The sequence below is a fragment of the Propithecus coquereli genome, unplaced genomic scaffold (genome assembly GCF_000956105.1).
Source record: "Propithecus coquereli isolate 6110/MARCELLA unplaced genomic scaffold, Pcoq_1.0 Scaffold71, whole genome shotgun sequence".
NCBI lineage: Eukaryota > Metazoa > Chordata > Mammalia > Primates > Indriidae > Propithecus > Propithecus coquereli.
Window position 1 is genome coordinate 10,335,756 of NW_012153174.1, and position 12,548 is coordinate 10,348,303.

A 12,548-nucleotide genomic window follows, 5' to 3' on the forward strand; every position below is an offset into this window, starting at 1 on the left:
ATAGATTCTGTTTATCAGCCCTTTATCAGATGTGTAGAGAGCAAGTATTTTTTCCCATTCTGTGGGCTGTCTATTCACTCTAATGATAGTTTCCTTGGCAGTGCAGAAGCTTTTTAATTTGATTAGATCCCACTTATTTATTTTTGTTGCTGCGGCGATTGCTTTGGGGCTCTTCTTCAAGAATTCCTTGACTAGGCCGATGTCTGAAAGGGTCTTCCCAACATCTTCGTTTAGAATTCTTAAGGTTTCATGCCTTAGGTTTAAGTCTGTTATCCATCTTGAATTGATTTTTGTTAGAGGTGAGAGGTGGGGGTCCAGTTTCAATCTTCTGCATGTAGCTATCCAGTTTTCCCAGCACCATTTATTGAAAAGAGATTCTATTCCCCAGTGTATGTTTTTGTCAGCTTTGTCAAAGATTAGATTACCATATGCAGATGGTTTCATCTCTGGATTCTCAGTCCTGTTCCAGAGGTCAATGTCTCTGTTCTTGTGCCAGTACCAAGCTGTTTTAGTTACTATAGCCTGGTAGTATAGCTTGAAGTCAGATAGACTGATACCTCCCAGTTTGTTCTTTTTACTTAAGATTGCTTTGGCTATACGAGGTCTTTTCTGGTTCCATACAAAGCGTAGAATTATTTTTTCCAGATTTGTAAAGAATGATAATGGAATTTTGATAGGGATTGCATTAATTCTGTAGATCACTTTAGGCCTGAACGCGCCCGATCTCGTCTGATCTCAGAAGCTAAGCAGGGTCGGGCCTGGTTAGTACTTGGATGGGTGCAAGCTCTATCTTGTTCACAGATGTATTTAAAGAGCCTAGCGTAATATCTGACTGATAAAGTGTCTTTATTCAATAGTTTAAGTAATAAATTTAATAAACTCAACATAAAAAGGCAACAAAAATGATCCTAAATGTTAAAACAATAAAACCATGTCAATTAAGGTTAGGTAGTAGATGAAGATGACCACTATTCGTATTATTTTTCAATAATATTTTATGAGGTCTAGCAAATACAATAAAATAAAAATTTTGCTGCATAAATACAATACTTTTACAAATATTAAGGACAGTCTTAACTGGAGCATGCCAGAGTTTTCTTTCTAGTCCTAATGTTCTCACAGTTTTCATTAGGAATTGCTGCTCAATCTGACCACACGTCCTTTTAGAATCTTTAAGGGAAGGGGGAAAATATATATATATTATATATATGTTTAGCTTATTGATGAATCAGTAACATTGATAACAATTTCCTGATATTTACCCAGGCCTGCTATTTTTAAATAAAACCTACTTGATCATAGCACAGTTTCATTTGTCACTTGCTGGATTCTATATGCTAACAGTGTATTTATAACACAGTATTAGTGCATATATTCATACTAATACTGGTCTTTCATTTCTTTTCTTTATACTACCTATTTCAACCTTTATTATGAATTTTCATTTTAATTTAGTAAAATGAATTGAGGAGACCAATAATTTTCTAGTGGAATCATCTCTTTTTTAAGAATGAGATAAAACTCAGTTTTACCCCTCAGTTCCTGATGCTTTATTGAAGGTGGAGCTTTTGCCAATTGATCAATTGCAAAGTTTAATTTAACCTGTTTAATGGATCCTAAACTACTCATTTGGCGACATAACAATAAAAAAACAAAGGAAAACATTGCTTGAGTCAACAAGGAAATCATCTTGGAATTAAAACAAATGCTGGAATAGTATTTGCATAGCCATGTGAACTAGCTAACAAGGTATTTTACTTGAGTTAAAGTTTCACTTGGAGAGGGGTATGATTCTTCCTGTACTTTTGTTACATAAAAATCTTGTTTTAATGGGGGTTTTGAAAATGATGACATTATTTTCATCATAATTTTGAATATTATAGTAAAATTTGATCAATTGTTTTGACATTCTTGCCTCACTGAGGTAAATGGCTCTTACCATCTTGAAATTCAGTGATTTATTATTGTTATTATATTCTGATTAGTAGGGCTGAGATTGATTATTACTAGAGCTGAGGTTTATCAGAGCTGAGAGCTGAACCTATGTACTTAATTGAAGTAAATATGTGCCAATATGTAAAGATGACTGCATACTTCTATACTATTTTAGGCTGAAACTTTAGAAATTCTGATATATAAAAATTTTAATAGTTCTCTATTTCAGTATATAGCCAGATAGACATTTTTTCTGTGACTTTTCATTTTAAAATGGCATAAAATTTAGACTATAAATACCTATAAAATATTCCCGTTGACTATGTATCTATATATCTATATCTATATAGTGTTTTTACGAATTACAATGCAGGAAAGATAATGAAATGAATGAATGCATAAAATGCATTCTCAGGACTGTCATATTACCTTTCTCAAGCTATGTCCACCATAATCCTACTCCCTGTACTTAATGTGCTATATTCCTAGATTTCCTAGCACTTTTCTATATCCTATGGTTGCAGCAATTCAGGTTGAGAGCTGATGTGTCTCAATCATACCAAGTTATCCCTTTTTTTGTGTTGTTTCCTCCACATTCCAAATCATATTTGACTTCGCACAGTTGATTCACCCACTACTTCCAAAGGTGACCTGATAAGCTTTTCTTAGATATAGTTCTATACTCTGTTTTCCAGATAGATAATTTCTGCTGTTACACTTGATTTACTATCCAATGCAACATCATCAGTTCTTGTGGATATTACAGACTGTTTCCTTGGTTCAGATGTTTCTCTCCTGACCTGAAAACCAGCAGCTATGAAAGAGTGGTGTCTCCCTCATGCTGCCACCCCTGGAGATGCCTCTGTAAACCTGAATGTGCGAGTAGATACACAATAGCAAGCGGACCCCTAAGCCCAGTATGAAAGCCATTAAGTTGAACTTTTATCCCAAACTGTCACCCGATAATACATGTGATAAGTTAAGTTCTTATTTTTCCCCAATTCATAAGCTGGTGAATAAAATATGCTTCATTTATGTGGTGCCCACATGTAGTCACTATTTTAGGAAGAATCATAAAGCATGCTATAGTTTCTAGGTTAGCCTAATTATTTTGTCTGTAAAGTGACCTATTTCAAAATCAGTCCTGAAAATCATGTTTAAGATCCTTTTTAGCCAGGATCCAGAACTTTAAGGAAACAATTTCCTTCACTTAACAAGGTGTCAGGTGGGATGAATCTGACGTCAGGTAAAATTCAAGGTGACTGTTTTCCATCATTGTCATCAGTGGGCAGCAATACCTACCTTCCTCTCTCAAGATCTAAATCTTATTTCATTGTCCCCAAACCATGTGAGGCTAGTAACTATGATCCTCACAAGCTAATCTCCCTGCCTGTGCTGTCTCTGAAGGTGTGTGTGTTTGTGTCTGTGTGTGTTTCCTGATGTGTGTTTAAAATATGCCAGAGCAAAGCAGCAGTGCCCCCTTTTCCATCAATTACAAACAACCTCCGCTGTCGGCATTCTTGGCTTCATATACCAGAGAAGTAGTAGATAGCTAAATCCGTCTTTAGAATCTCGTGTAAGATAAAATGGCCTCCAAGGGGAGCACAAAGGGCAAAGAATAAAAAACTTTTATGACTTTTTCTTCTTAATGGATGAGTGGAACTTAAGAGCATTCAGTCCATGAACTGAGTTGTTAGATTTGCAGTAGTTTTAATATTATATTAAACCCATAAATATCTATTTTAATTTCATTTCCCTTTTCCATTCTTACTGATTGTCATCATTTATTAACCTTTGCCCCTTTGATGGGCTACTCACTTCACCTAGGACAGTTTGGGAGAGTAACTGTGCTAATACTTTATCTGATTAAAACATTTGAATTATAAAATGTGAATGGAAATGAAAAGACAACTGGATTTATTGGTGCAGATTTCTGATTTGGCAGGAAGAATCTGTTTATTACTATTCATGATATAGAACCTATTAAATATATTTTCTAATGTAACAATATCAGGCTGATGAAATAGGCATTCAAAGCATAGGAGAAAACCTGAGGGGGGAAAAAACACAACACGCTATCTCAGTCCTGCTCACTAAAGAGACTAATAATCCTGCGTTCGTTAGGAACTGTGTGTACGTCAAAGACTTGAAATCGTGATCGCACAGAGAGATACTCGTATGTGACCTTTAACTTTTAGAAAAAATCACCATTCTCTAGGGTGAGATTTTATAATTTTTTAAAGTTTTTATGTTTCTCAGTTATACTTGAACAAAACTTTCAGATTGAAGCACAAATTTAAAACTTTAAAAGTAGAGCAATTGTCCCTTGCCTGTTTCTTAGGCAATCATGTTTAACTTATAAATGTCACATGTATTCTCATATTTACTTTTAAGATGTTCATATGGTTATGTCTTTATTATTTAACACTAGGTTTTATCTTCTGTACACTTACTATAGAATATGGGTATTTAGCTATTTAATTCCACTGCCTCATATATTTTATTTCCTCAGAAATCTCCAATAAAGTTATATAATATTGATTATATCAATATTGACCATATAATATAATTTCATTACAAATAAATAAGCTAAGTTTGTATACTACACCAAAAAAAAAAAAAAAGAAAAAATATAAGGACTTTCAGTGGAATTGTCTTAAATCTATAGAAAAGTAGAACAGAACTGATATCTTACAGTATTATGTTTAGCACTCCATGACATAAAATATCCTTCTTTTTAAAAATACACTTTATATTTGTTTGTTGATATTAAACCAAAACCAACTGATCTTTGTATATTAACTTTGCATCTATGCCTTTCCATATTAAGCTCACTTTAATAACTTACTTTATAATATTTCATGTAATAATGTCTATAGGTTCTTAAGGATTTTTTATGTTTAAAATCACGTAATCTCTGCATAATGACAGTTTCATTTCTTCTTCCAATTTCTATGCGTTATCATTTCTTTTCTTGTCATATTGCACAAAGACCTGGAAAAAATATAAGAATAAAAGGGATAGTGGACATTTTTTTCTCATTTCTGGTCTCAGAAATGTTTCCATAATTCACCATAATTTTTTTGTACATACTCTTTGTTTATTCATTTTTTTGGTTTTTTGGTATAAGGTGTATTTTGAGTTACTGTACATTAACTCAGTGTATCCTTTATATAATAATATGGAGGATAATCATTCGTATACTCAATTTTCTAAGAGTTTTTATTAAGTATTTCTTTGTAGCTATCAAAATGATTATATAATTTTCTACTTTTTTCTATTTTTAGTATAAAATACATTGCTTTTTTTCATTGTTTTTAATATTCTCTGTTGTTTATATCTACCAATATGGAAATATTGACATATAATAAACTGCACATATTTAAAGTACACAGTTTGATACATTTGGACATATGTATATACTTATGCAGTCACCCGCACAATCCAATAAATAGAATACTCACTAACCCCAAAAGTTTGATCCTGCTACCACATAATCCCTGCCTTGCCATCTCCCTTTTCCCCATTCCCTAGACAACTACTAATCTGCTTTGTGGCAATACACTTTGTTTGCATTTTCTATAATTTTACCTAAATGTAATCTTATAATAGGTATAGTATTTTCTCTGGCTTATTTCACTCAGTTTAATTACTTGATATTCTTTCACCTCATAGCAGTTATCAACAGTTCATGCATTTTCCTTATTATTGCTGAGTCATATTCCATTGTGAGTATCTACCCCAGTTTGTTTACCCATTCACTTTTTGATGGACATTTAAGTTATCTACTTTTTGAGGATTACAAATACAGCTGCTATGAGAATTCACAAAATATGTTGGTATGAACATTTGCTTTCATTTCTCTTGGGTAAATGTCTTAAAATGGATTTACTAGGTCATGTGGCATGGAAACATTTCAATTTATGAAATGGCTGAATTATTTTTCAAAATTATTGCTCCATTTTTCATTTCCATTAATAGTCTCTGAGAGTTCCAGTTTCTACACAGCATTACCTGTGCTCGGTATCTCAGGTACTTATAATTTAGACATTCTAGCATATTTATATTGATATCTCACTATGATTTTCATTTATACTTCCCTAATTACTAATATCTTCATGTACTCATTTACCATCAATATAAGTTCTTTTGGGACATACCTGCTTAAGAATATTTGTATTATTACTGAGTTTTGAGGGTTCTTTCATATTCTGGGTATATGTCATTTATCAGGTAAAGATTTATAAATATTTTATCACAGATCAAGGCTCTTTAAAAGTGTCTTTCATAGAATAGAATAGTTAAATTGTAGTGAATTTCAAATTAAAAAGTTTTTTTTTTTACCCCAATGTCACAAAGGTTTCCTCCAAAATTTACTTCTAGAAGTGTTGTAATTTTAGGCTTTACATTTAGGTCTCTGCTTCACTTTGAGGTTATATTAGTATGTGGTGTGAGGTATAGATCAAAGCTCTTTTTTTTTCTCTAATGAGGATATCCAATTATCCACACAATTTATTGGGAAAATTGTACTTTGTCCACTCTTTTGCACCTTTGTTGAAAATTAGTTGTTCATTTTTGTTTGTGTCTATATCTTGACACTTATTTTATCTATTTGTGTATCCTTTTAGGCAATATCACATAGTCTTGATCACTATAGCTTTGTAATATCTCTTGAAATTGAGTAGTGTTGGTTTAATAGCTTTGCTCTTATTTTTCAAAATTGATTTGGTTATTCTAGATTCTTTTAATTTCCATATGAATTTTAGAATTAATTTGTCAATTTCTGTAGAAAGGTCTACTAGGATTCCTATTGGCATTGCATTTAATCAACATGTCAGTTAGGGAAGACATGTCATCTTAACAATATTGAGTTTCCTGACACATATATTTAGATTTTTAAAAGTTACTTTTAGCAGTGTTTGCAGATTTCAGTGTACGGAGCTCTGAAAACTTTTGTTAGATTGATACATAAACATTTCATATTTTTGGTGCTTTTGTAAGTGGTATTATTTTCAAAATTAGCAATTCTGATTGCTACTATACAGAAATATTGTTATTTTTATATTTATCTTATGTCCTGCAACCTTGCCGAAAATAACTATCATCACTTATTGGATCTAATACCTTTTTAAAACATTTTTCGTTGGATTCCACTGCATTTTATTTGTAAACCGTCATGCATCTGCAGGTAAACACACTTGGCTTCTTCCTTTCAAATCTGGATACCTAGTTTTTTTCTTCCGTATATCCCTGCTTAACACTTCCATGAAATGCTGACTAGAAGTGGATAGTACAGATATTTTAAAAAATTTTTTTTCTGAACTTATGACCTGAAGGCTTCAGTCTTTCATCATTTAGTAATGATGTTACCTGTAGAATTTTCACAGGTTCCTTTGTCAGTTTTAGGAGTCCTGTTATTACTTTACTCAAAGTGTACATCACATATGGGTTTGGAATATTGCCAAATGTTTTTTGTTGAATCAACTTAGTTTTATAATATGGTTAATTATGCTGATTGGTTTTCTAATGCTAAACCAACCCTGTATTCATGGATTAAACTCCAGTTGATCATTATGCATTTATTATCTTTTTAATGTATTCTTGGATTTGATTTGTTAGAAAATTATAATAATGCTGTATATCCTTGGCTGCTCTTCAGAGTTTCACATTTTTGATCTTTAGTTTGCAAAATTTTAAGCATGTTGTGTCTTGGTGTAGATTTCTTTGGCAGGATTCTTAGGGAATTCTTTAAGCTTCTGAAATATGGGGGCTCATGTCTGTTCCCAGTTTGAGAAGTTTTCAGACAGTATTTGTTTAAATACTCTTTCAGAACCACTCTTCTTTCTCCTCTCCTCTGTGACTCAGATGGTATGAACTTTATATATTTTGTTACCATCCTATGGGTTACTGAGGCTTTTTTTTTTTTTTTTTTGGTCTATATTCTATCTGTTGTTCAAATTGGGTAAATTCTATTGTTCTGTCCTTATCTTCGTTAACTCTATTCTCTGCCATCTCCACTCTGTCATTGGGCTAATCCAGAAAGGTTTTTTTAAAATTTATTTTATTATATTTTTACGTCTATAATTTCCATTTAGATCTTCTATATAACTTATTTCTTTGATAAAAGTTCATAATTTTTCATTTAATTCAAAAGAATTTGTAATTTCTTACTGAAATATTTTTATTAAAGTTGCTTCAAAATCCATGTTCGATAATTCCAATATGTGATTTATCTCATTGGTATTAATTGATCATCTTTTCTCTTTCAAATTGTGCCTTTCCTGGTTCTTAGTATGACATGTAATTTTTATTGTATCCTGGCCATTTTGTTTATTATGTTAGGTGACTCCAGTATTATTTAAGATTTTTTAAAGCAGAAATTTACTGTTCAGCACAGAGGTTTGTGGCTGTGGTTCCATTTACAAATATGTTTTAGAGCCTGTTTGGTACTGCTTTGGTCTGATAGATTTATCTTATCTCACTGGGGTGCCCACTCTTCCCTGCTGGTGTTATTTGAAAAGATGAAAATTGCTTTCCCAGATTGGACTCTCTGGTGCTACTAATTAGGTGAAGGGATGTTTTATCAGTTGTGACTAAGAGCATTTACAAGTCAGTTCTTGTGGAGGGTTACCCCTCCCTGTGGAGAAAGTAGGATGGTGGGAATTTGGAGTGCCATTCCTTTGTTGCACTCTCTACCAGTGTGGGGTTTCCAGGTGGGGGAGGGTAGTCTTAGGCCCTTAAAGACAAAGTGGCTTCCATCGCTGAGCACTTATGAGGAGACACCCCTGCATATTCCCAGTCACACATGCCTCTGCGAGGGGAAGAGAATTCTCAGGCCCAGTGGGAAGAAGAGCACTTCTGTTGGCCGCTTATTGTCATCAGAGCTTCTGATCAGTTCCCTTCACTGGTTCTTGTGGACTTGCCTGGTGTTGGTGGAATTCCCATTCAGTTTGGAAGTGGCAGGAGCCTAGCTAGGCTGCCTTTTGTTTATATGCTGGGGGTCAGAAAATGCCAGGCCTGGTAAGTAAGTGTTCCTCTGTTGGGTGGGAGCATGCGAGACACTCAGTTTCTGTGCTGTTCCTCCAGTCCTGAGACGCCTAATTAGTTCTTTTTATTTCTACCTTTCAGAGTTCTCTTGTGGTTATCTCTTGCATGTTTTTCAGTGTCCATAGTTATATGTCCTGAGGAGGAGCAGAGGGAAATGAGTCTATGCCATCTTGGCAGGACCAGAAATCATTCCAGACCATTCTGATTTAGCTAGCTCTTAATGACTTGAGGTTGACAGCAATTTTTCTATTTATTTCATGACAACTTATATTTCTGTGTTTATTAACTGCTTCTTCATTAATTATTCTTAATTATCTCCTTAGTTTACATGAAAGTTTAAAATTATAAATATATTTATAACTTTTCCAGGTATATTTGCTATAAACAAGTCCCCAGCTTCTTAGTCTTTTTTAAATTTTGTTTTAAATTTACATTTTACATTGCTACATTTTTCTTCATATGATTTGTAGAGAAAGAAATTGGCATTATTTTAGCTGGTAGAACTAGGACCTACTAATTGTATAATTTAAAAAGTGTTGAGAGTTATTAATAATAACAGATTTTATCATCATATAATAACTCCTGATATTGATAACAGGTTTGCAGAAAAAAGAAAAGGAAATATTTAATGATGAATTAGGACAGTAATACCTATTTATTTTTTGTAAAAGTATTTGAGTGAATTGAGTCAATTTTGTTCAGTTTGGGTTAGTGCTCTGGTCACTATCTGCAGAATCATTTTTTTAAGAATCATTTTTTCTTATATCTTAGGCCATCATATGATGCATAATAGCTATTCCAAAGCTTAGCCCATCTTATGTTGTACAACAGATGCTCAAGAAATATTTATTAATAAATACAGTGGCTTGAAAATTACATCTGTCTTTCTGTAGACTTCAGGGTCCCTCACAGTGCCCAACACAGACCATAAGCACAGGAAGAGCTCAATAAATGGGAATGGAAGGCACACACTGTGGATGACCCACAGAATGGTGGGGAGGATGAGCACTGGCGGCTGTCTTACTGCAGTGCTAAATAATTTACTCCCTCTGTCTTTTAAAATGTTTCTGGCCACTAGGGAAAAATGGGAGGTGGAAAAGACAACCAATAATTTCAAGGCTTTACAGTCATATAAAAATTATAAACATAATTGCATTATTTTTATTTTTAGGTCCAAGTTCTTCGGAATGCTGGAGAAGAAGTGACCCTAACAGTGTCATTTTTAAAAAGAGCACCTGCTTTCCTCAAACTCCCATTGAATGAAGATTGTGCATGTAAGAATGGCTAAAGGGTTCACGTCATCATATTTATATTCTAAACTATTTTTTTCTGACAGTAATTGGTGATTTCTTCTTAAAGTTAAGATTCCTGCGTGAATACCAACATTTTTATATCACAAAGTATTCTACTAGCCTTATTGAAAAGGGAACAGGTGTAATTTTTGTTGCATAATGTATTCACATTATAGTTTTTTTCCATCCTATAACTGGAGGAGTATTATTTGTTTTAAAAATGGGCATCACATCAAATATCATATATGTATTATGTATATCTATTAAGTTTCATTCAGAATATTTGGCAAATATATTTTCTCTAACCAGAAAATGACACACCCTAATTGGATTACTGGTCTTGCTAAACAAGGATTTGCACTTAAGTTGTTCTGAGGAGAGTAGGGAGACTGAAGGAAGTATTTGCCTTTGTGGAAATGTATTAATTCACATAAGAGCTGCTTAAAAAAATTTTATCAATTTTATTTCAGTGTTCTTTTTTCTAAAATAAAATGTGTATTGTATAATACTTTTGCTAAAAAGCTAAGCAAGAATATATTTTAACTGAGGAATAGTTTACATGCAGTGAAATACAAAGATCGTAAATGCACAGTTGGATAAGTGCTGAAAGGCACACATTGGCTTATTCATATTCTTTTCAGTCATGGAACAGTTCCTCTGTGCCCCTTCCCAGGAAAATATGGCCCTAGAAACAATCACTGACAATTTCTCAGCATTATATATTATTTTATCTCTTCTAGAATGGAATATATAGAATGGAATTATACTGTATTTAACTTTTTATATTTGACTTTTTTCATTAGGAATAATTTCTTTTTGATTCACTTATGCTATATATTTTAGCAGTTTGTTCACTTATATTGCTCTGTAATGTTCCATTGTATGAATATACTAAACTTATTAATGCATTATCCTGTTGTGATACCAGAGATGTTTCTAGTATTTTGTTATTATAAATAAAGCTGCTGTAAACATTCTTGTACAAGGCTTTTGGCAATTTTATAATTTTATTTCACTACAATAAATACCTGAGTAGAATTGAGGAGTGACTAGATAGACATATAATTAACTTGTTAATAAATTGCCAAGCTTATTTCCAAACTTATTACCACTTATTTTATTGTGGTGAATAACACATAACATAAAATTTACCACTGTAACCATTTTAAGTGTACGGTACAGTAGTGTTAACTCTATGCACATTGTTGTGCAACAGATCTCCAGAAATTCTTGATCTTGCAAAACTGAAATTCTATACTCCTTAAAATACTACCCATTTCCCCCTACCCTAAACCTCTGGAAAACACCATTTTATTTTCTCCTTATAAGAATTTAACTAGTTTAGATATCTCATACAAGTGGCATAATACAGTATTTGTCTTTTTATGACTAGTTTATTTCACTTAGCGTAATGTCCTCAACACTCATCCACATTGTAGCAAATGACAGAATTTTGTTCCTTTTTAAGGCTGAATAATATTCCCTTGTATATGCATATCACATTCTGTTAACCATTCATCAATCAATGAAGATTTAGGTTGGTTCCACCTCTTGACTATTGTGAATAAATGAATATCTTTCACAACCTGCTTTCAATTATTTTATTATTTTGGATATATACGCAGAAGAGGGATTGCTGGATCATATGGTTATTCCATTTTTTAAAATTTTTTGAATAATGGACATGCTGTTTTCCATAGGAGCTGCACCATTTTAAATTCCCAGCAACAATGTCAATGGTTCCAATTTATCCACATCCTCTCCAACACTTTGATTTTCTGTTTTTTGTTTTGCTTTGTTTTGATGATGGCTGTGCTAATTGTCATGAGGTGATATCTCATTGCTGTTTTGATTTGAATTTCCCTGATAATTAGTGATGTTGAGCATCTTTTCCAATGCTTTTTAGCCATTTATGTAACTTCTTTAAGAAATGCTTATTGAAGTCCTTTGTCTATTTTTTAATCTGGTTATTTGTTTTGTTTTTGTTGTTGTAAGAATTATTTATATATTCTGGGCCAGGCACGGTGGCTCACGCCTGTAATCCTAGCACTTTGGGAGGCCGAGGAGGGTGGATCGTTTGAACTCAGGAGTTCAAGACCAGCCTGAGCAAGAGCGAGACCCCGTCTCTACTAAAATAAATAGAAAGAAATTATCTGGACAACTAAAAATATACAGAAAAATTAGCCGGGCATGGTGGCGCATGCCTGTAGTCCCAGCTACTCAGGAGGCTGAGGCAGTAGGATTGCTTGAGCCCAGGAGTTTGAGGTTGCTGTG

At 33.1% G+C, this 12,548-nt stretch overlaps 1 protein-coding gene across 2 annotated transcripts in view; it reads left to right on the forward strand.

Annotated features, from left to right (window-relative positions):
* Window positions 1-12,548, forward strand: part of SNTG1 (syntrophin, gamma 1) — a 362,225-nt gene that overhangs the window by 102,215 nt on the left and 247,462 nt on the right. For both annotated transcript variants that reach the window (XM_012661402.1, XM_012661403.1), the window contains exon 7: window positions 10,154-10,256. In XM_012661402.1, the coding sequence (XP_012516856.1) occupies window positions 10,154-10,256 (103 nt within the window). The remainder of the gene's footprint in view (window positions 1-10,153; window positions 10,257-12,548) is intronic.